The sequence below is a fragment of the Mustela erminea genome, chromosome 20 (genome assembly GCF_009829155.1).
Source record: "Mustela erminea isolate mMusErm1 chromosome 20, mMusErm1.Pri, whole genome shotgun sequence".
Lineage (NCBI taxonomy): Eukaryota > Metazoa > Chordata > Mammalia > Carnivora > Mustelidae > Mustela > Mustela erminea.
The window spans coordinates 20,356,542-20,379,560 of NC_045633.1; the positions used below are offsets into that span (position 1 = coordinate 20,356,542).

At 59.3% G+C, this 23,019-nt stretch overlaps 3 protein-coding genes across 39 annotated transcripts in view; 1 reads left to right on the forward strand and 2 right to left on the reverse strand.

Moving 5' to 3' along the window:
• Window positions 1-5,140, forward strand: part of ANKS3 (ankyrin repeat and sterile alpha motif domain containing 3) — a 39,128-nt gene extending 33,988 nt beyond the window's left edge. For 3 of the 5 annotated variants that reach the window (XM_032328145.1, XM_032328148.1, XM_032328146.1), the window contains exons 11-17: window positions 2,022-2,146; window positions 2,642-2,783; window positions 3,233-3,405; window positions 3,761-3,849; window positions 4,320-4,403; window positions 4,612-4,703; window positions 4,777-5,140. In XM_032328145.1, coding sequence (XP_032184036.1) covers window positions 2,022-2,146; window positions 2,642-2,783; window positions 3,233-3,405; window positions 3,761-3,849; window positions 4,320-4,403; window positions 4,612-4,691 — 693 coding nt within the window. In that variant the 3' untranslated portion in view covers window positions 4,692-4,703; window positions 4,777-5,140. The remainder of the gene's footprint in view (window positions 1-2,021; window positions 2,147-2,641; window positions 2,784-3,232; window positions 3,406-3,760; window positions 3,850-4,319; window positions 4,404-4,611; window positions 4,704-4,776) is intronic. The other 2 variants (XM_032328147.1, XM_032328149.1) reach the window with 2 other exon arrangements.
• NUDT16L1 (nudix hydrolase 16 like 1) lies at window positions 338-8,912 on the reverse strand. Of its 26 annotated transcripts, none has more exons than XR_004281923.1 (6): window positions 7,810-8,912; window positions 7,391-7,721; window positions 6,529-6,751; window positions 5,549-5,723; window positions 2,064-2,126; window positions 338-479 (listed from the first exon to the last, which is right to left on the reverse strand). XR_004281923.1 is itself a non-coding variant. In XM_032328168.1 (4 exons), the coding sequence occupies exons 1-3, from the start codon at window positions 7,957-7,959 to the stop codon at window positions 6,530-6,532; spliced, it is 633 nt and encodes a 210-aa protein (XP_032184059.1). In that variant the 5' UTR covers window positions 7,960-8,912; the 3' UTR covers window positions 2,064-5,718; window position 6,529. The 26 variants fall into 26 exon arrangements, 3 of the variants coding, with proteins under 3 accessions (XP_032184059.1, XP_032184058.1, XP_032184057.1); XR_004281921.1 differs by having other exon boundaries at window positions 338-770; XR_004281922.1 differs by having other exon boundaries at window positions 3,208-5,723.
• The window catches only part of MGRN1 (mahogunin ring finger 1), a 58,488-nt gene continuing 44,381 nt past the window's right edge, over window positions 8,913-23,019 (reverse strand). The window contains exons 12-18 of one of the 8 annotated variants that reach the window (XR_004281898.1): window positions 21,502-21,567; window positions 19,672-19,898; window positions 18,188-18,305; window positions 17,919-17,964; window positions 16,489-16,587; window positions 9,114-10,447; window positions 8,913-9,011 (exon numbers count right to left, since the gene is read on the reverse strand). Coding sequence is in view for 6 of the 8 variants with exons in the window: in XM_032328151.1 (XP_032184042.1) it covers window positions 10,353-10,447; window positions 16,489-16,587; window positions 17,919-17,964; window positions 18,188-18,305; window positions 19,672-19,898; window positions 21,502-21,567 (651 nt within the window). In the remaining 2 variants the exon portion in view is untranslated. Of the gene's footprint in view, window positions 10,448-10,482; window positions 12,280-13,991; window positions 14,037-16,488; window positions 16,588-16,712; window positions 16,830-17,918; window positions 17,965-18,187; window positions 18,306-19,671; window positions 19,899-21,501; window positions 21,568-23,019 lie in introns of those variants that run through there. The other 7 variants (XM_032328151.1, XM_032328153.1, XM_032328150.1 and 4 more) reach the window with 7 other exon arrangements.

The following is a 23,019-nucleotide window of genomic DNA, read 5'->3' on the forward strand; positions in this document are numbered from 1 at the left end:
AGGGCTCCAGGTGCTGGCTGCAGGGCTTCTGTTCCATCCCTTTCCATTGGGAAACTCTCCCCTTGCTTTCCATACTTGACTTAGCCTCCCTGAGGCTAGGGAGGAGAAAAAGAGGACCAGTTGTACAGAGGTGCGCGCAGGAGTCAGGGACAGGGTGCGTATGAAGCAGACATGAAGTGGCACTTAAGGAAAACCGCCATCTCTGCCTTCCTCGTCGTGGGTCCCTCTGGCCGACCAGTTTCTTAGGGTTCTGGGTATGGCACAGCAGCTCACCTCCCTCTTTGCCACGTTCTCCTGCCCTCTGTGGGCATAAGTGGTACAAAGATGAGAGAGAGAGTACATTTTCACCATTTATTAAGGTCACAGCTCTGCTGTTCACTGGAAGCCGCAGTTTCGCCGGCTTCTCTGTGTGGCCCCTCCAGGGAGCTCTCTCCGGGGCCTTGTTTCCGGGCTCAGTGAACAGCTACATCTTTCAATTCCTTAAATACATGATGGGGGGGGGTGGTTGTGAGATCTTAAGGCTGTTTGAGAAAGTAGGTTAAGGAAAATGGCAGAGTAACAACCTTTGAAAGATGGCTCCTCCATCAAAGGCAATAAACTGGCAGAGGTAGTCAGAATAACTTTTTTCAAAACTCTGAATCACCCAGAAGCTTGGAGCAATTTGGAAATGTTGATTCAGGAGAAGCAGCTGATGTGCCTGCGCCCCACGCTCCCTCCGCAGGGCTCGGGTCACTGTGACAGCCACGCCAGGGGCTCCCCAGGGTTTCTTTCTGAAAGAGTCAGCATTTTTGGCTGCATGGGACGACTCCCTAGCTTACAGAACTGTATCTGACTTCACTGGCACCTTGTCTACCCAATGCAGAAGCCCTCTCCTGGCAGAAAGTGTGCTGAAAATAATTATAGGCACGTGTTTTAACTTTGCAGCTACCTGAGGTGCTGGATAATAGTTGGGGCAAAGAAGATTAATCACAAAGCTGAAAAGGAAAGGTAGGGAATGAGATGTCCACAGGAGCTTTGTAGAGCTCTGACAGAGTCCTAGGGATCTGGGAGGCCACAGACATGCTCAGGGATGTGCTCCGTGTATGGCCGGGAAAGATGTGAGAATGCATCTGATGGCTGGAAGGGAAGGCTAGGGGAGGACTGTCATCTGCCCAGCTGGGTATTGAAGCTGTGTTCCAAGCCTACAGAGCTATGCAGCAAAGGGGGGAGACTGATTCGTCTCTGATGCTTAAGGAAATCTGTCCAGTCCTTAGCTGACCACTACGCTAGCCAAGGAGAGACTTCTATGGCCACATGAGAGAAGGAGCACAGACTTTACAGAAAAGGCACTAAATAATGTCTGCACCAAGCAGCAGCGACAGACTGCGGAGAGGGAGAATTCCGTCTCCAGAGCCTCCACAGGAAGACAGCCAGTGCAGGGAGGGAGGCTGCGTGAGCCCTAAGTGGGCTGAACTCCGATCCATAGCTAGACCTTAAGTAATGAAACTGCCCAGAAGCAAAAGGAGAATTTTGAAGGGAACAAGACAGAAGTGAGTCTCTTACACAAAAGGAACTCTCCTAAGATTACCCACTAATTTCCCATCAGAAACCAGAAGACATCTGATGACCTAGTCAAAGTAATAAGAAAAAACAAAACAAAACAAAAACAAAAACCTCAAGCAGAAATGCTATATCCAAGCAAAAACTATCCTTCACAAGCGAAGGAGAAATTAAGACAGTCGCAAGGAAACAGACTAAGAGTTTGTTGCTACTGGACCCACCCTCCAAGCAACACTAAGGCTGTCCAGGCTGAGGTGGTCTGGACAGCCTACTCTGCCTGGTGGTACTGGTGGGGGAGGGGAAAGGGGGCTGGAGCTCCTGGCGAGGCAGTACCATCCCACTGGGGAACTGACAGACTTACACCCATGTCAGGAAGGCACGCTTGCCAGGAAGGGCTCTGTGCTGCAGCAGTGCATTAGTAGGCCCTCAAGTCTCGGGGCCCCACCCGTCCTCTGACCCACCCTGGCTCCTTTGCCCCCCAGGACCTCGCCACGCTGCTGGATCAGATCGGGTGTCGGAAGTACCTGCAGGTGTTCGAGGAGCAGGACGTGGACCTCCGCATCTTCCTGACCCTCACGGAGAGCGACCTGAAGGAAATCGGCATCACGTGAGTGCAGAGGGGCCCTTCGTGGCCGCGGGCCCCTTGTTTCCCCCAGCCCGAAGGGGCTAGCTTAGCTCCCAACGTCCCCGCGTTGGGGTGGAACGAGCCGCCTCGCTTCTGCAGCCAGCTGGCCTCTCCGGCCCGCAGGCTGGCCCGCTGCCGCTGCTGTGGTAAGGGCATCCGGACTTTTGCTGTCCACTTCTGAGAGCTTCCCAAGTTGGTGGGAGACCATGCACGGCCTGGCCCCAGCTGGCCTGAGCTCCCTGTTGAGTGAAAGCAGCAGCCAGGCAGGGAGAGGAAGCAGGCAGGGGAGGCCAGCCCTAACCGGGGTCACTTCAGAGAACCCTTTGTTTCTGTCATCTGTCCCAGGATCCTGGGGGCCACTCTCCCCCTTCAAAGCTGGGACCTTTCCTAGGGGAGGGACCGTCTTGGTGGAAGGACGGTCCATGGCACCCCTGTACGCACCGCAGATCTGTACACCTCTCTCCTTCACCCCTACAGCTTGTTTGGGCCGAAGAGGAAGATGACCTCTGCCATCGCCCGCTGGCACAGCAGCGCCCGTCCCCCCAGCGATGCCCTAGAACTGGCCTATGCTGACCGGCTCGAAGCAGAGATGCAGGAGCTCGCCATCCAGCTGCACAAGGTAGGTGGCGAGCGGGGGAGACGCCGGGCAGACACACCTGCAGAGTTGGAGAGCCAGCAGTGGGGACGCTTACCCAGGGTCAGCAGGGAGAAGCAGCCGGGACAGGCAGCGGGACAGGAAGAGCAGAAAGCATTACCGCTCCTGTGCCAAAGAGGAGACCCAGAGGCTGGAGCTCAGAGGGACACAGAAGATAAAGCGGGAGGGCAGAGGACGAGCAGCCGGCGCAGACGCCACAGCCTTTGAGGGAAGGGACCCAAAGCAGAGGCGACTCCATCTGGAGACAGGCATCCCCTTCCTCTAGCCCAGGAGAGCGGGAGTTGAGCACCAATAGAGATGGCAGAAAGAGAACCGGGGTTGGGGGGACCCAGCCCAAGTGGCCCTGGCCTCGAATCCCCCTGGCTCACTTACCCACCCCGTGTCCCACCTCACGGTGGCCTCTCCCACCGCAGCGCTGTGAGGAGGTGGAGGCCATGCGGGGCCAGGTGTCGCAGGAGCAGGAGCTGCGCGCCGTGGTGGAGAGCTGCCTCCTGGAGCAGGACGGTGCCCGGAAGGACGTGCACGCCCAGCTGCAGGAGACCTGGGCCCTCGCCCGGGATGCCGCGCTTGTCTTGGAGCAGCTGCGGTGAGTGGGTATCTGAGCGGTCCCCAGGCCCAGGCTGGACCCTGAGTCACCGATGCCTGAAAATTCTTCAACCAAGGGCTTGATTTTAGGGTCTCTTGGGATCACTCACTGCCCTCCTCCGTGTTATTCTGGCTTTGCCTTTCTGCAGGGCAGACCCAGGCAGCACATAGGGCCCCGAGAGCCTGCACGCAGTGTGCAATGCATCCTCTGCCTGTGTCTCGGGCCTTGGGAGCCTGCAACGAAGGCAGAGCCCCACCTGACGGGGAGATTGGGGATGGGGGTGTCTGCCACTCTCTGGGGCCAGGCACTACTGCCAGGCCTCTTCCTCACCAGCACCTGGTCTTGTGTCTGACAGAGCCTGCCAAGCGGAGCTGTCAGCCAGAGTGAAGCAGGAGGTGTCCACCCGAGGGTCCCCCCTGGGCAGAGCCCTCCTCCCCACAGCTGGTAAGAACAGTGTCCAGCCCCGGATCACACAGACGCTGCCCTAGGCCCAGTGTTAACCACCTGTTCCAGCAGTGATCACACTCACTGCTGCTCTTCTCTGTACCATCCCACACTCTAGAGGGAGGGCACCCTTTCTCCCCGATTTCTTCCCCCTGGTGGGAGGCAAAGCCCTTGGGCTCTGGCTATCTGTGTTATCCAGGATCTCAGGTGACTTCTGCAGCCTACAGCTGGGGCTACCCCAGGACAAAACCTCACTGTAGGCCAGGGACCCTCACGCTTTCATTCCTGGGGCAGGGCCCGGACTGACCATTAGTGCTTTGAAGCAACAGTGGGACAATACGTTTTGGTGTAACAAGGCGGTCATGCAGGAACCGACAACTGAGTGGGTCCCCTGGTCACAGCAGCTCAGGACAGAGGCGGGACCTGCGGTGACCACACCGACCCTAGGCCTACCTGGCTCTGTTCCACAGATTCCAGCGGCTGGCAGGCCTCGCTGCAGACTCTGAGCCTCCCTGAGCTGTCAGGAGCACTGGAGGATCGAGTCCAGGAAATGGGTGCGTCTCTGGGAAGGCAGCCAGTGGCCTCACCCACACCAGGGGCCAAAAGTGGGTGAATAGGGAGAGCCCTGCCTGGTTAGCTGCAACCCCTGGGTCAGCCCTGCCCTAGCCCACTATCCCTCATGGTGACGCAGTCCTAGGCACCACCCCCCATACCCCTTCTTCTCACACTTGCAAAGCAGTAACTAATTGCTCCCATCCTCAGGGCGAGTGCTATGCTCAGTGACCCAGAGCTTGGAGAAGCTGCAAGTGCTGAACGGGAAGGAGAACTGGCGGGAGCCTTAGCTGGGAGGGACGGTGAGTGTCCGTCCGGCCAGGCCCCGGGCTGCGAGAGCAGGGCGCACTGGGCAGCGGTGAGCTCCCCCTTCAGTCTTCCCTTTCCCTTCTCAGAATCTGACGTTGGGTGACTGATCCACCCTGAAGCTGTGTGCCTGGAAGACAGGAGTGCGGACAGCAAGCGGCTGTGGCGGGCCGGGCCCCAGCGGGCCGGAGGATCCAGCCTCCCGAGCAGCCAGCAGAAGCAGCACAGGGCTGGGGCCGGTGCGAGGAGTGAGGCCCCCACAGAAGCAGGACGGGGGCCTGTAGGCCAGAACGTGGGGGTGAGGCCCAGAGTGGACAGGGCCACGGTGGGAGAGAGCAGATCCCCGTACACCACAGGTGCCCCATGGAGAGGACTAGGCACCTGGACAGCATATGTCATTTGCTGGAAAATAAAATGTAAGCTCTGATGGTGAGCGGCTCCATCCTGGTCACGCCACACACACTGCTGACTGACAGACTGAGGCCAGGGGCAAGCCAGGCTGAGACCCCAACTTCAGACCCCAACTTCCCCTGGGACCCAAGGCCCCTCTGTCAGGACAGAGACCACCATGTGCAGAGCAGGGCGGACCAGCTGACCCCCTCCTGCTCTGGCAGTGCCCTGTAGCCCTCTGTCGGCTGCCCTTGCTCCCAGCCCCATCCAGTCCACAAAAGCGATCTGAAGAGTGACGCACACTCCCAAGCCCCAAGGAAGTAAGAGAGGAACAAGGTACAGGTATTTTATTTACAGAATGAAGTGCCTTTGCCCCCACGTGCTGGCCACTTCATCGAGGCTCTAAGGCGGAACAGGCGCTCAGGCTGGGCCAGAGCACAGCTTTCCTTACCAGGCCGAGCAGGTGCTGTGGAAACTTTGTTAGCTTCACGGAGGTGTCCTTCTGGACATCGGGCCATAGGAGACTGCCAGTGGTGACCTTCGTGTCTGTGGTGGCTCTGCGGCTGTCATTCTGTACACCTGGCCAGTGCTTCTATGCCATGTCCTGGAGCTGCCTGCAGCCTGTGCTGGGAATGGAGAAAGGAAAGCTTGCAAAGCAGAGAGCAGTGAGCTGAGCTCAGATGCAGCCAGAAGCCCCGGCCCAGGTGCAGGGCCTGTAGAGGCCTGAAGGCAGCAGTCCCACAGCAGCCACACAGAAAGTGGACGGCACCTCCACCTGAGACAGGAGGCCCGTGTCAGCTCCACACTGAATGGAACCCACACTCTTGTGCCTGGCTCCCAGTCTTAAGTCCCTGGGTAGTGGAAGAAGGGACCCTCCCGTGCACCCAGCCTCAGGCCTGTGGCCAGGACTACAGAACACACAGCAGCCTCCAATAGCCTTTTCTGTCCCTTCTCAACAGGTCCAGCTCCTCAAGGCCCCAGCTTACCTTGGGGACCAAGTCCCAGTGGGGTAAAGGGCTTTCAAGCCTCACTCCCAGTTCACACACCACAGAAAAAATTAACCAAGTAAAGCTAACCATCACCAAAATTAACAGTCCAGCATTCTAAGCTGAGCCAGCTGTTCCCTCAGCCCTAGGGCTGGCTGGTGACCAGACTCAAAGCATGCTCCACAAGAATACACTGACTTCTTGATGGTCTCTGTGTGTCTGTGTACCCATCTGGGTAAGTGGGTGACACCAACCTCTCACGTGGAGAGTCTAAGCCTTGGGTGGGGCAGGAGAAAACGTCCTAAGCCTGGAAAGCTAGGCCACCTAGAGACCCAGTAGCCGCCCCAGGCAGTGGCGAGGAGTTGTGAACACACAGGAGGAGGCCTTCTCGGAGTTCAGGGCACAGAAGGGGGGGAGGGCAAGAGACGCGCGGCATAAACTCAACCTCAGGAGGAAGACGGGAGGAGTTTCTCCAGGGCTTTCTTTTGCTTCTCAGTGGCAGCTGCCAAAGCCTCAGCCAGCTTCTCTTCCGGCATCATGTTGAGCACCTTGAGCGCAAAGAGCAACTGGTACTTGGCGGTGCTGGTAAAGGCGTTGCTCAGGAAGTTGGGAAAGCCACCGACTCGGTCCTTTTGGGTGTAAAGTGGGACTCGCACAAGCCCCAGCACCTGCAGAGAGGAGATCAGGGTGAGACCAGGCCCCGGCACTGATGGTGCAGCCCTAGCAGGAGGAGCCTGTGAGCTGCTAGGCCAGGGGAAGGAAGCCAGGTTGCGAAGGCTGTAATGGGGGACCCAAGCAGGGTCTGGTGAGGCGGAAGCCAGCGGTATCTTTGGAGCAGTGCAGCCCCTCAACTCCCCAGGCAACTTTCAAAGCTGACCCCATGCACCCCTGACCACTCTCTACACTCTCCAGTCCCAGCTCCCATCTGCTGGCAAGAAGCCCCCCAGTTCATACCCCATGCTCCCTCTTCCCAAACATCCCAAGTATAACTCCCACCTCCTCCAAACTATAAAACCTATAGTCCGTAGGAGCCTTCATCACCCAAACCATGAGATCCCAGCCCATGAACCAGCCCTAGTTTCCCACCTCCCCAGAAGGCACCACCCATCCCGTCCCCACACCGCTCCCACTCCCCACTCCCAGGATTGGCAATGGCAGGCAGCAAGGCAGATGGAACACAGCCCCGAGGGAACCCCATTCCTGGAGCTCCCACCCCTGCCCCCCCAAAGCCCCTCTCCCCTTCCCAATGCTGGAAACAGCGACACCCCACCCAGCCCGGCCAGGGGACCCTCAGGGGGACGTGTTACCCATCGGTGCCTTCCACGGGGCCAGAGCCAAACCCCGGGGCGGGGGGCGGGGCCCGGGCGGCGGCCCCACCTCCAGGCCGTGATCGCGCGAATGCACCGCGCTGATTTCCACGGCGTGCAGCTGCTCCAGCGTCAGCTGCCGTGCGTACAGGTGCGCCACGACGCGGTGCGGGCCCTCGGTCAGGTGCGAGCTCAGGTAGTCAGCCTCCGTGAGGCGCAGGCAGCCCAGGCCCAGGCCCAGTACCCGGTTCAGACCGTCCTCCAGAGACCAAAAGCGCCGGTCCACGAAGCCCCCGGGAAAACCCAGCAGCCCGTCGAAGCGCATCTGCATCTGCAAGGGAGTGCCAGGTCACGGGCGCGGGGTGCGAGCGGCGCGCCGTCCCCCGCCCGCCCACCCACCCACCCACCCGCGTCCTCACCAGCACCGAGAAGCGCATAGGGATGCGGCCGAAGAGCTGCCCGGGGTTGGCGGCGTACAGCATGGCGTGGCACGAGTGGCTCCAACCCGGCCCCAGGCGCATAGCCTCCACCCGGCTGATCTGCTTCAGCTCCGGGACTGCCGCCGACATCTTGGCACTGCCCCGCCTCGGCCGCGGCGCCGTTCCTTAAGTGCATGCGCGGGCCCGCCCCCGCCGGGCCCGACCAATCCGCAGACAGCCCCGCCCCTGTACCCGCCCCTCCACCAATTGCCGACGCCCATCGGGGCCGAGCCCTTCCCGGCGCTCCGACGCGTCGTTGAGGCGCGGAAGGGGCGTGTGCAGAGAGGGGCTGCACGCGCCCCCGCCCACGGCCCTCAAGACCCAAGACGCCCAGGAGTCACCGCGCCCGCGGAGCTCTCCCGAGATGAGCAGGGCCTGGGGCTCCAACTGCCTGCCATGAGTCCCATGTCCCATGCCTTTCCTCAGCGCCTCCCTGGGAGCGCCGCCCCGCAGGCTTCACACTAGCAGCCCTCAGCCCCCACGATGGTGCCTCCTCCAGGAGGGTTCTCCGCGGAGCCCCGCGACCTGAAGGCATGACCCTTCCCTGCTCGCGTGCCAGCCAAGCACTCCCCTCCAAGGTCAGTGCCGATCTGCCGGACCCCAAAGAGCAAAGAAAACACGGCACGACTGAGCTCCAGCTATCCCCAGAGTCTGCGACCACACACAGTCCGCGACCCAGCCTGCTGGGGGAGAAGGACCTTAAATCTGCGCCTCGCATCCCCTATCCTCCCAGTCAGACACCATATGCCAGGCTCGGCGGGAGCAAATGGGGTTTCCCCCATTTTCCAAGGAGAAACTTGAGAGAGGAACAGGACTTGCCTTAAGAGCACTCAGCAATTGGTGCTGGAGCCAGGATTCCACCCTAGATTTCCACCTTGTCTCCTCCCCAAGTGTCCACAACAGAAAACCTCTCAACTTTCACAGAGGAGGCGAGCCTGAAGTACTTACCCTGGGTCTGCTGGAGAAGGAAGTCACTGGGGCTGGAGAATACTAGCAGCAGCATCCAGGAGAGCGCACTGGGGCTCCTCGGAATCCTGCAGCGGGGCAGGATTTGCTGAGTGAAGGAACCACCACCTGCGCTCACAGGACGGGCGCCCCAGCGAAAGCCTCAGAGAATCACGTCCAACAAGCCAGGGCAAGTGCTGGGGCGGAGAAGGCTGCCCTGAGCAGGGCTGGGGGTGCAGGAGAGGAGAGCAGGGGCAGAGGGGTGGGCAAGGGGTTGGAAGGACCCACTAGACACTCACTGACACAGGGAGTCCGTGCTGGTACTGTCAGAAATGGGAAACAAGGATCCAAAGAGGCAGGCCCTCTCCCCAGCCACGTCCTGGAGTCAGGACTCAGAAGGGGCAACCAAAGCCTGCAGGGAGAAGCCAGATTCCAGGGCAAGTAACCATGTCTGAAGAGATGTCAGCGAGGGCGAGCGCCCATCCCAACACAACCACATTTCCAGGCCACAGGCGGCTGCTTCATGCCCCAAATCGCGGGCTGGGGGACGGGGGCACAGAGGAAAGGTACCCCACACCCCAAAGCCCTGCCTGACACAAGATGTTAACACAATTCCTGGTCCATTGGCAGAAGTGTGGATCCAGGCGCTGCCCACGCAGAAATTCATCTGACATGGCGCGCCCTTCTCCCCACCCTGGGACCATGCCAGGCCCAAACACGATGGAACCACTGCAGGGCTGAGGACAGCAGGCCTGCCTCAGGGCATGGGCGAACCAGCTGAGAAGGCCGGTCTCCCCATTAAGCCTCTGAGTCACAGTGGACCTGAAGAGGCAGCACGGGGGCAGTGCTGCCTGGGAGCTCTGGGCACTCGAGCCTTTCCCTGCTGGGAGGCTGCTGGCTGGGCAGGGAGGCCGGCCACCAAATCTCGCCCTCTAATCCACTGCACACGAAAGCTGGAGAGAGTAACTTCCCTGTGTCAAAACTTCTGACTGTTCTCAGAATAAAACTGTCCTTCCGAGGTCCTGCGGCATCTGCACCCCGACACTCCTTGATCCTGACGCTCCAGCAACCAGAGCCACTAGGTCTTGTTCCTGCTCAGTGGTCGTACTAGGCTCACTGTGGCCTCAGGGCCTTTGTGGGCACCCAGGGGCTCGGCTGAAACACCCCTCAGAGAAGCCCTCCTCCACCACAGGTTAACTCAAGTACCCCGTGGAGCTCCAGCTTGTCACCCGCCGACTCCTCCCACAGCCATCACACCTGGGAAGCTTCGGATCACTTGCACAGTGTCTCTGGCTCTAGAACACAAACACCCGGGGGCCTGACCCATGCCGGTTTGAGGCACGGTAGGAGCTCAGGAAATATCTGTGAAGACGGGGATGGCTCTGCTGCCAGAAGACGAGCCCCAACCCCAGAGTCCGCGTCACTCCAACCCAGAATCAGCACAGGGACGACCTCAGCTGTAATAAACAGCAGGTCACGCGCTTCACATACCATCTCATGCCCTGTCGTCCTCTTGGAAGTCACATGTCACTGACATCTCACACACGGTGTGTTCGTGCTGCAGTGGGGGCTCCCAGAGCCGCCAGGAGCTGCTCAGCCGTCCTGCCTCCAGACCAGGAAACAGCCGAGGTCCCTCAGGGCAATGTGCAGAGGAAGGAGCGGACAAGATATTGCTGCATGATTTTATTACTATAAATATACAGTAAAAACGAACCAAAACTAGCCAATCAGAGTACATCAAATGATAGCACAGTAAGTCCAAGACAGGCCAGTCTGCATCCTGGCCTTCAGACAGAGTACTGGCACCAAGACCAACGGTTAGAGGCCAGGGCTGGCGGGTCGGGAGCAGGAAGGAGCGGGAGGGAGGGAGGGCGGCAGCCAGGCTGCGTGTGCGTGTGTCTGCACCTCTCGGGGTACGCGCGGGCAGGAGCACACAGTGGGGAGCAGGGGAGGGCAGGGCAGGCCAAGGGAGCCGGGGAGTCTGGAGGCTGGGGGAAGCCGGCCTGAGCACGTCTGAGAGCTGTGTCTAGGCCAGCACTCTGCTCACAGGCTCAAACGGAGAGATGAGTCCCCTACGGCTAGTTTCTCTCCTGAGCACCCTGCAGAACAAGCCACAGGGAGGGTGCTGCAGTGGGGGCCAGGGCTTTGCACACACAGGCCGGCTGGGCCACAGGGCTCCATGGACAACTGCCAGCTGCCCCAGAACCAGCCTTTCCAGGGCAGCTCCTCAGAAAGCGGGCCGCTCTGCACCCCTCACCCCAGACCAGGAAAGTCTTCCCACCTCAGGGGCCTGCACAGACCCAACCACCTGGAAGGTCCCTGCTGGGGACCAGGTGTCACCTGGGACACCAGGGCTGGATGCCCCCTTTGCCTTTGTCACCCAGAAAGTTTTGCTTTAAAAAAAAAAGGGCAAGGTCACCTCAGATAGGATCTGCCAAGTGCATTCCCCAGGCCGGTCCACCACAGGGAGCCCAGAGAGAACAAGTCAAAGAAAAACCAAGGGACGCTTCGGTGGTCAAGAGGGAGCAGGGAAGCCGCTCACATCCCTCCCTGGGGCAAGTGGACAGCAGCCCCACGAACCCAGCAGAAAGCCCCTCACGGGCAGGCACCTGCCACATGAGCAAAGCCACTTCAGAAAAGGTGTGCAGGGCCAAGAGGGGCCACCGGTCACTACCTGCTGTCTTGGCCCCTCAGGCAGACCCAGCCCCAAGCCCCCAGCCCCCAAGGGCTGAGTGGGCCTGAGTGGGTAGGGGTAGCTACGGGAGGCAGCCTTGCCCCCCAGGACTGGAGCAGGAAGGGGAAGAAGCAGCAGAGGGCACAAAACAGCAATAGCCAGGCTGCCAAGGACACAGGCACAGGGGGGCAGGGGACAGGCACTGTTTCCTTCATTGACCATGACTTAGACCCGACTTCCTTTCCACCTTGGCCAACAAGACCCTTAGGACATCTCCTGTGAAGACACCGCTTCACCCACCAATACACTTTTCTTCGGAGAATTTGTGCTGAGTTCTTGGGATGTCAAGTCCCCAGTAGCTAGGGTGCTGGGAGAAGCTGGTCCAGGCTGCATGTGGGTGGTCAGGCCCCAGTCCCAGCCACTCAGCCAATGGGACGTCTGGGGGAAACCTCAGAGCCCAGAACAGAAAGCTGCTGTCCTTCATCTTGTACCATTGACAAATACATCGACTGTAGAAAAAGGAATTTGTCAGAGGAGACAGTCCACTGTGCTCTTCAATCAAGGGTTGTGTGGCCCCTCAGAGCCAGCGGCCACGCAGAGCGTGCAAGACGGGAGAGGCCAGGGGTCACGCAGAATCTGGTGGCCCCCCGGCAAAGTCTGGGGAGCTAAGGGCTCCATGCTGCCAGCCTGGCCAGGCTCTCAGAGTGGGGTCAGCTCAGTGGCCCCAGGGTCAGGCCGGGGTGGGCCAGCGGTACGGAGGCTGTGGGGCGTCTCCATGGAGGTGGACCATCCTGCGGGCAGGAGCAGAGGGAAAAGTGGTCATGGGTGGCCCACTCAGCCATCGGGCTCAGCTTCCACCAACCATGAGCCCCCCCAGAGAGCAGGGCCACCCAGCACCCCCTACACTGTGTGTCTGTGGCAGGACCACACAGAGACCTAGAACTCCAGCCTCAGCAGAGTAAGGGGGGGGCCTGTCTCTTCTGGAGCAGAACCCAGGCAACAGCACCAGCTGATGCCCCAAATGGAATGCAACGGGTACCATGGGCTCCTGCCCCCTGGGGCCTCCTCCCTCACCTGGCCCTTGGTTCCTGGGATCTGACCAGCCACTACCCTTCACTACTGAATTAGACCAGGACTCGGGCAAACCCAGGCAGAGGAGAGTGCACTTGGACCTGGAGACAACTCTGTGCTCAGAGCAGCCCCCAGAGCCCCAACCTGCCTTCTTCAGAGGCCTCCTGATGCCATGAGGGACTCTGTCCCTGGACGGAGGGTGCCCCCCGGTGACACAAGCCCATAGCAGCAAGTGACCGGCACAACTACCAGAGCTACAGAGGGACGGCTGCCCGCCGCCCGTCCACTGGATACGGGCTCCACGGGGACAGCCTTCAAATCACAAACCAAGGAGTGCGTCTGCCCCGTCACCTATGACACAGACTCTGAGGTGGAGGAACTGATTTCTTAGGTGGCTTTGTGTGGGGCGTCAGCTCTGCTATGCAGCCTGCAGGCAAAATACAGTTCTCTGGAGCTCAGCCTGACCTCTGTGCATTTTCACTTTTGGAAGTTTCACCTAGATCACAGCACTCAACATCCACTAACATGCAGACCAGGGCCGACTTTATAGAAGTGTTGGGCCTGACTTCAATAGAGACGAATATTTGTCAGAAGAAACATTCAAGCAGAAGAGTTCGTACAAGAACATAAATGCAGGTGTCAGAATGAGTGGACAAACACGGAAGCTCAGGACAGCTGGCCAGGAGGAAGGCCGCACACCAGCCTAGGGCGCATCTCCCCGCAGGGGCTGCTGGGCCCTCACTGCCAGGATGGGCCGGGGGCTCTGCTGGAGCGCTCCACCCCACGCACGTCTGGGAAAGCTTGGGCCACTGAAGGCACCGGCTTCTCCACCACCGGACTTCCAGAACCACTACTGTCACGTGAAGGAGGGGAAGAAGGTCCTAAACGCAGTCACCCGTCCGGCTGGCGCTCTGAATGACCTTCCATGGAACGGTCGTTCGGCAAGGTCACCCAGGTAGAGGGCATTTCCCAATCAGGGAGAGGTCAACCTCCCATGGCTTCCTAGTACACGGATTTCAGCCATGTGCTGGTATTCTGGAAAGTTCCACAGGTAGGCTGGGGGACAGATTAGTCAGCAGCAACAGGGGTGTCTCAGCAAGGACTAAGTCACCATTCCTGGGACCTTAAAGGCTAACAAAGCCTGCCTGGGCCACCTAGTCCAGACAGAAAGAGCTCCGGCTCCAAAAGTTGGCCAATGTCATACCCCTAGGGACCACCTCTTAGGAGCAAAGGTGTAGCACGTTTGGAGAGTTCTGGATTCAGAATTCAAGACCCCAGGGAAGACACGGACGTGGAAGAAGCCCAGAAAAGGGCAAGGCACCCGCAGGGAGGGAGCAGGAGAGGGAGAGGCAGCTGGGGAAGTCCTCAGTCCAGCACCATCTAGGATGACCCTCAGAGCCACCCCGCGACACGGATGCAGAAGATCACGTACCAGCTTACTCCTCTATACCAACAGAGCAGGAGTCAGGCCCCAGGGCTGTGCAGAGGAGGAGAGAGATGGAAGCTCAGTTAGCAAAGCACTGACAGACCCGCACATTCCGCATCGAATGCACTGCTTTATGACGAGACTGCCTGGGGGGGGGACACATGGGACTAAATGCCCACAGACTCACGTGCTGAAACAAAGGAGAACAGAGCACGGGCCACAGCCCAACAACGCAGAGGGACTCAGCCCAGGGAAGCGTGCACAGGGCAGAGGTCAGGGCAGGTGGGGTTCACCTTGAGGAAGGGGGATCCCGGGGGGCCCGCGCCCCACATGACCGCCCACATCTAGCTTTCCCACACGGATCTTACCAGCCTCCTCATCATCCCCCTATCAACACTGAGAACACGAAGGTTCGCTACACTGTGCCTGTCCCTCCAGGGGACAGCTGTGCAGCTGCCATAAAGAACAAAGACACCCGTGTGCACGTCCCCATTCTCGAACACACCCGATGTGGAAGACGTTTAGCATTCTTTGCTAAACGAGACCCCATAGCAGAATAGAACGTGCCAGCTCAGGAATAAAGGAAGACAGGTACATGTATGCTTATGACGGTATGCACGTCTGCAAGGCCCCCTGCCCAGCCCCCAGGTACCATCAGCAATGCCCGTGGGGAGCGCCCCTCAAAGCACATGGCAGTGCCCAGGGCACAGCACACAATGTGCACAAGCCGGGGGGTAGGGGGTGTGGGCCCCAGAGCCGCAGCATCGCCCTCCCTGTGGGCTCCAGTGGGCCCACAGCTCTGGGGCTGGACTCCGGCTTCTGCTGCCCCAAACATATTTCAGCCTCTCCGTCAGCCCCTCCACACCTGGCCTGCCCCCCCCACCCACCTGTGGAGCTGAAGGAGGCACATCACTGGCCTGGGGTTTGGGGGTGAGAGAGGCAGAGAGCCTGGTGTCCCGTTCTGACATCCAGACACTGCGGAGCAGGGGCTGGCACTGCTGGGTGTGCTCAAGGTATCCCTTCAACCACAGGATCACAATTCTTGCTTGTGCTTCTAGGAAGTCCCTCTCTGGGCTCTCCCCATCCCCCCCCCAAGCTTGTATTTATATGGAAATCACTGAAGTTCCTTGAAAGAACTTACTGGAATTTTCTGTTGCTCTATAGGACGCTGGTCCTAAACACGGCTTTCACCCATGGGTTTCTCTTGGGGGTGGGGGGCATAAGTACTGATGGCACTTACTGCCCTTGCTACCCCTGATGACCGTGCCACCCTCTGGGCTAACCGGACCCTCTGTCTGCACAGCCCACTGCTTATCCAGATGCTGAGGTGGGCGGGACAATACACCTTCAAACCAAAGCACATCACAGCCAGGCCCGCTGCACGGGTCACCGAGAACTAGGGCAGGCGGCAGGGCAAAGGTGCTTCTGAGCCACATGGCACCAGCCAGACTTTGAGGGCATAATGGCTATTTATCTTGATTTTAGATCCTCAGATGGTATCTTAACAGGCAGCAGGCACAAGTCTCTGAGGGCCCCCGACTCCTGTCCCCATCTTTGGAGCCCAGGACTTAAAGCTAAGTACCTCGACCCACAGAACAAAGAAGAAAGGAATTGGGGGCAGCCAGCAGGGGAGCAGAAGCCTTTCAAAAAGGGGGGAAGAGGGGCACCTGGGTGGGTCAGTGGGTTAGAGCCTCTGCCTTCGGCTCAGGTCATGATCCCAGGGTCCTGGGATCCAGTCCCACATCGGGCTCTCTGCTCAGCAGGGAGCCTACTTCCTCCTCTCTCTCTCTCTCTGCCTGCCTCTCTGCCTACTTGTGACCTCTGTCTGTCAAATAAATAAATAAATAAATAAATCTTTTAAAAGGTGGGGGGCAGAGAAGCAAAGGCCCTTCCCCCACTGCCCTTGGGCCTTGCAGGTGCCTGGCACCCCACCTGGCCTCCCAGCCCCGGCTTGCGATGTGCGGCTTCACCTGGGCCCCGTCAGCCCCTCAGGCAGGAGGCGGAGGACTGGTGGCCTGCATCAGGCCTGGGGCATGCAGGTGGCTTTGTGTGTGTAGCTCCCTGGGGCTGAGGCCCTGCTGTTGGGGTACCCGAACAGGGCCTACTGGGCCCATGGGTGAAGTAACAGTGGGAGATAGCAGCAGGGTTAGATCTGCCTACCAGACCCCAAGCAGGAGGTGGATGGAAAGAAGGACAAGCAGTCCCTCCGACCTTCCTGACGCTAAAGTGGCTCTAGGTGTGAAGGGGCCTCATGCACAGGCCCTGACCCAGACAGCAAGCGGCCGCACGGGGTGACTGTGTGGCCAGGGTCTGGCTGTGCTTTGGGGTCAATGGAAGGAGCGTGGGTAGAGCCAGGGAGAGAGACCTGGGCTCCTGACAAGCCAGCCCCTCCATGACCAGTCCAGCCAGACTCCCAGCTCCATGGGGACAGTCACTGGACAGTCCATGTGGACGGATGGTAACAGTATACCCACCCCCCAACCCGAATGCCCAGTGCGGTTACCTGGCAGGTAGACATCGGCGGGCAGGCGGGGCTGGCCGTGGCTGCAGGCCTCAGGGCTGCCGTCCTGTAGGACATTCTCGAAGGATGGCACTCGGCTCCCTGCAGAGGACGGGGCAGGTCAGAGGCCTATAGGCGGAAGGTGGTCATTGACCCTCTGGTCAGGATCCCCAGGAGCCTGTCTTCCCTCCCTGAGGGCTCTGCAGCAGCTGCGGGCCAGACCCTACCCCCACTCCCTCCTCTGCGCTCAGGGCCTGAGAGGCCAAGGTTTGTTCTTCTTCACGACTCTCCTCTCCCAACCCTGCTTGGGGTTTTGTTCTTCAGGACAGAAACACTACATACTCCTGTTTACAAAAACAAGAAGGTAATAGATTGAATGTCTCCTGCTTCTCCTTCTACCTGGGCCACGTGCCCTGCAGTGGGGAGCTAGTGTGGCCCGCGTGCAGACAGGAGCGGCAGGTCCCCTCCGGCAGAAGGGGGGTCCCGGGCCCTGGGACAGGCACAGGCTCTGCCCAGGAAGGAAGGAACGGCAAGAGAGGGTCGGGCCCATTCTGAGGTGGGGAGCCTGTTCCTGGGAGGGCCACGCGTCACTGCAGCACGATGCTGGCTGGGCAGCCTGCTGGTGAGGAGGGGGTCACAGCAACAGGGTGACTGCAGGTTACTCCAGGGTCTCTACCATGCCATACAGCCAGCCAGCCATAGCTACTTTCTGCCTGTCACCTCCCAATTAAATGGCTGGGAGGGGGGCTGCCAGGGTGATTCAGCCATAAAGCATATGCCTTCGGCTCAGGTCATGATCCCAGGGTCCTGGGACGGAGCCCCACATCAGGTTCCCTGCTCTGCTGGGAGCCTGCTTCTCCCTCTGCCCCTCCTTCTGCTTGTGTTCTGTCAAATAAATAAACGAATAAAATCTTTTTTTAAAAAAAAGGCTGTGAGCCTCCTGCCACGCCCCCCAAGCCAGCAGAGGGAGGCCGGGGAGGCACCCCATTATATACCACAACCACTGGGAGGTCAGGGCCTGTTAGTGGCAGGTGGGACTCAAGCCCCAGCAGGCTCTCTGTGCTAAACCCCACCACTCCGGACAGGTGCAAGGCAGACCCAGGGACACACAGAGGGGCCTGGCTAAGCTGTGCACCCGGCAGTCCAGCACACAGCCCCGGGAGGGACCCTGAGTCTCTCCAGGCACCAGAGGGGCAGCCCGTACGGGACACACAGGAGCAGCTAGCTGCCTGTGGAATGATGGCCGCTGCAAAGCACTGGCTGGGCGTGAAGGAAAACCAAGCCAGCGGGGGACTGTGCATGGGGAGAGCCTGCAGTAAGGAGTGCGGGAGGCCCAGGAGGGAGCCAGCCTGCGCTCCCCAGAACCGCAGCAAAGCCCCCCGGGAGGCCGCCCTACAGTGAGGCCGCACACGTTCCTCAGGCAGAGGGCTTACCCTGCTTCAGGGCCGCTGCCTCGTCCGCCTCCTCCGTGACAAAGCTCTAGGAGACAAGGACAAAGAGCACCTGCAGCTCCGGGGCCGCCAGCCCGGGATTTCCCGCACAGCCCCCCCGCCCCACCCCGAAATGAGGTGCACCCCCCAGCTAAGGAAACCGGCCGAGGCTGGCCCATGAGCAAGTGGCGAAGGGGACCAGGGCACACTTCGCCCCAGGTCTGAAGTCCACCCCCACAGGCATTGGGGACAGGGTGACAGAAGGGGCTCACCTCGGGGGAGCTGCTGAGCGCCAGCCCTGCCCCACTCAGCGGGGGAGGGGCGTCTGAGTCCTGGGACAGCTTCTCCTCATCCTCTTCATGGATGGGGGACGACGGAGACCGCAGGGTGCTGGGGACAAAGAAGACGGGAGGGAAGGACGGGAGGACGTACGGAGGATGAACACCAGCTCACCACGGCCAACGGTGACCGTGGGGGAGACTGCACACCCCGAGGGCCGGGGGGAGGCATGTGCGCCAGTAGAGACGGCGGCTGGACAGTCTCGGAGGCACGGGCCTGACCCCCGGCTCTGTGGTTCCAGGGGGAGGAGAGCATCACAGTGGTAAAGCCCCAAAGTGGGAGGCAGGGGAGGGGGGCAAGAGAAACCCCATGCTTCTTTCTGGATCTGGAGGGGCCCGGCCAAGTGTGCAAGTCGCTGCAGCGTGGGGGGTTTTACAAAACTTCCACCTTTTCTTAAGAAAACAGAACCCATGAAGAAACCAAGGGTATCATGCAGAGCAAGTAATATGTGGAATTCAAGAAACAAAACAGGATCATAGGGGAAGGGAGAAAAAAATAAGATAAAATCAGAGAGGGAAACAAACCATGTGACTCTTAATCACGGAACAAAGCGGAGGCTGCTGGAGGGGAGGTGGGTCGGGTGAGGCGACTAGGGGCCGGGCAGGAAGGCGGGCGTGTGACGGAATGAGCACAGGGTGCTGTGTGCAACCGACAAGCCACTGAACCCTTCCTCTGAAACTAACCTGAATTTAAGTTAAAAAATAAACACACGTGTGACGAGAAGGAGCACATGTCTCGCATCTTTCCAGCGGAAGCGTGACCAGACTCTGCTTGTTGGGCACAACAAGGGCACCAACATGCTCCTGGTTTCATGGCAGCCCAGGTTTGGTGCCACAGCTGTTCACCCAGCAGGATGTGCCCATGCCACAGCCCTCAGGACATCCCGGGACCCTGAGACTCAGGTGGCTCCCACTGTGTCCTATGTGGCTTGGGACAGGGAAGGACGCTGGGCACTCGTGGCCTCTCCCAGGGCATCTCTCCAGCTGCTGTGCTCTGTGTCCTTTGCTATAACCGACCTTAGCTGTAATCTAACCTGCTACTGGTTCTGGGAGTCATTCTGGTGAATCACCCAACAAAACATTCTAAAACTAATGCTGCAAATACACCGGCTTTGTACTTCTTTATTTTTTTAGTATTATATTTATTTAGAGTGAGGGAGCGTGCATGTGAGCAGGGGGAGAGCAACAGAGAATCTCAAGCAGACTCCCCACGGAGCGTGGAGCCCGATCCCGGCATCCCGGGATCCCAGGATCATGACCTGAGCTGAAGTCAGATCGTGAACAAACTGAGCCACCCAGGAGGCCCCCTGCTTTGCACTTCTTACATGATACCACATGCTTCCCCGACCCTCGCCACGGAGCAGACATGTGGGTTCCCATGTACCACACCCCAGAGGGAATCCCGGCACCAGCCTCACCTGTCAGGGGATTTGCTCCTTGGCTTGCCCTTCTGGTGGCTGCTTTCCAGGATTCGATCCATCCCCGCAAGTGGACAACTGGCCTGGGACAGGCCATCTGAGACGCCTGAGTAGGTGATCTCTTCATAAAGGGGGGCTGAAGGGATGGCCGGGGAGATGGCCCGAAGGCCGTTGAGCGCCTCAAGTAGGGAGATGGGCTCATAGCCAGGTGGGATGCTGTCAGAGCTCTGTGGGGACAAGAGTGGGTGAGGGATGGGCTGGCCACACTCCCTGTCCGCTGCCCTGGGCCACAAAGCCCTAGACGCTGGCCTTGTGCCCCAGGGACATGCTACTCCCCCGAACCTGCCTTCTGATCATCTCCTGTCCACTGCACCTTCCAGGGACCTAAATCCCCCTCCCTCAGAGGGGCGCCCGGAACTCCAGAGCACCTCCCCAGGGCTCCCTCAGCCATCAGCTGTAGCACGCAGCCTTGGATGCCCGAATGGCCCACTGTGCCGCAGATGAAGGAAGAGAGGCCACCTAGAAGAGCCCCCCCACCCTTGGTCTCGGCCAGCCCCTACCTGGCTTTCTGTTCCTGCCTGGCACGGGTGGAGAGTGAGGGCTCAGAGAGAGAAAGGAGGCTCAGGAGCGGGTGGAGAGCAAAGCCATGCCAAAGGCGGGAGAGGCCAGTAGAGCTGCGTGTGTTCTAGACCAGGGAGGGCCTGGCCCCGCAGGGAGCTTTGCCCAACACAGGCATCTGGCCCAACTCGAGATCCTCTGTGTGCCTGGAACAAGCATCCACAAAGGGGGACACGTGTTCCAGATGGTTCTAATGGGCACCCCTGGTTCAGAACCAGTCTTTCCTCTTGCTAGGAGTGGAGCAAATCAATAGCCTGTGTCTTGCTTTAGGGTTAGCGTGGGGAGACACCCAGCTGCTGGGAGATGTTAGGCCCTCAGGCTGTTGTGCAGGTGGGACAGCCACCTGCCTCGCTTTCACTACACAAGGCGAAGGGCAAATGCTCAGCAGTGCTCCCAGGGTGAAGCCCCCGCCTGAATGCCCGCTCTGCTGGGAGGACAGGAGGGCTGCCTTCCAGGGTGGTCTTGGGACCAGGGGAAGGCAGAGGAGCCAGGGTAAGAATTCCCTGCCCTCAGCAAGCACATCCTGAGTCCCCTGGTCACCTGGGCCCGTGGAGCCTTGCATCTGCTCCCAACACGCCTTCCACTTAAAGGCCAGTAATACTATGAACCTCCTCATCCTCCAAACTGGAAAAACCTCCATCTCGGGGCTGGGCTTCCAGGGACTTCCACCTAAGTTCTGCCAAGGAACCACGAGGGTCGGTAGAGGCCCAGGTAGAGGCCCTCGCCTGCTCCCTGAGATGCAGGGAAAATGCCAGAAAACCACATCCTTGGCCCAAAGAGCTAACATCCAAGGGGGAAAGAGCAGGGGATGCGGGACGACAAGCAAGCGTGAGGAAGACAGTTTGCAAAAACTAGCAGCAAGTGAGGTCCACCTCCAACATCATTCCACTGCCAGCAAGAAAAAAAAGGGAAACGAGGCCACTGGGGACCACGGGCAGAAGCAGAGCTGGCGAGAAGGGGCGGCCCGAGGCCGGCGCTGTTGCCGCCTGACAGCAGGGGTCAGAGACACTGGCTTTTTGCCGACAGACCTTGAGCTTTGCTTGTTCCACAAAACTCCCTTCCGGGGCAGGGACGCCAGGACTGGGGAGAGTGGATTTGACAGATTAAATTAACCAAACACGTTAGCCAGGGGTGAAAATGACTTCCCACAGTTGTCATTGGTTGAATCATTAAGGCACGGGGCAAAGTGGCCATAGGGCCAAACACACTTACTGTTTCCCTTTTAGGTTTCTTGCTGGCCAGTGAGGCGGGGTGCGCCTTTGATTTTTTAAAGGGACACTGTCAAGATAAAAATCATACGTTTTACGACTGCCACCCCCCAAACGGCGCTGGAGCTGGCGGGCTGGGGGCCTCCCAGGTTTGCTGGCCTCTAGGGGTGCCAGGAGCCTGTGCTTGGCAAGTGTGACCTGCACGTGAAGTCCGGGGACCTGGCCAAGTGCACATTCTGCAGGGCCTGGGCCCAGCATCAATGCAACTCTCAGGAACTCTACTGCTGGTCAAGCCCGTCCCTATCCCACTGCCCACTCAGGGCCTGGGTCACCCCAAGAAGGTGGTCCTGGCCAGGATGGGCATGAGGCTGGCCAGGCGTTCCCCACAGTGGACCCAGCTGAGCAGGGGAAAGGGACACCACCCCCTGTCCCTCTAGGAGGCTCAGGACTGCCTCATGAACTTATCACCAATGTCCAACTAGAAGCAGCCGGGATTAAAAAACCAGCCCCAAATCACCCCCACTCCTCGATGATCTTAATGGTGTCACTAAAGAAAATCTGGGATCTCTGTGGCACTACGTGGAAACCGCTTATACCAGGAATGTGGGGGAGCACAGGAGCCCATTCATTCGGCTACCTTAACCCTCTGCAGGGGAAGGCACAGGCCCTCCGGGACACGTGAAGCATACAACCCAAACCTGGCTGCCCGGCAGTGTGAGAGGCATCTCGGCTCTCTCAGGACAAGAGGGGTAAATGTGGGAAGGTCAGGCCGGATGCTCAGACTCCAGGGCAGGGCCTGGGAGCAAGGGGCACACACAAGCAGTAAGAAAACCCACTATCCATCCCCAGCTCCCATCCCGCAGAACAAGGACTCCAATCCCAGGGACAAATCACAGCTTAGGGTCACTCCTCTCTCCACTAAAACCGCATTGCTGGAAAAAATACTCAGGGTTCGTAAATCCAGCACAACACCAAATTCACCAGAGGGCTGTTTCGGAAGGAGGAAGCCCTGATACTGACAGGGAGCCAGCAGGCAAAACACAGAGTCTGGTTGGCCAGGAAGAGTGGGGGTGATGGGGACCCCATCTCCGAGGCGGCCTTGCGTCTGCTCCAGGTACACAACCACAGCTTCAAATTTCAAAAGAGAAGCCAAAAATCTGAGTCTTAAGGAAATGTCCAGACTTGTAAACACTGGCCCAATATTCAGAATCACCATAAAGGCCAAACACATCACCCCCTGGCCCAGGGCAGAAGGCCATCTCGTGGATGCAAGAACCACAGGGTGTGGGTCCTTCTCCTCTAAGAATCACTGAGTCCAACAATGGACCCACTGGCTGCAAACAGCTGTGGCCGGCTGGGGCCCAGGAGCTCCAGACCTAGGGCTGCCCCTGCCTGTCCCGCCCACCCACACCAGCCTCCCCATCCTGCCCCATCTGTCTCGTCGTGCCTCTCTGCCAATGTCTCAGCACCTACTTTTCTACTCTCATCCCGGTCTGGGTCTCTCTCCATGTCTCTGTGACTC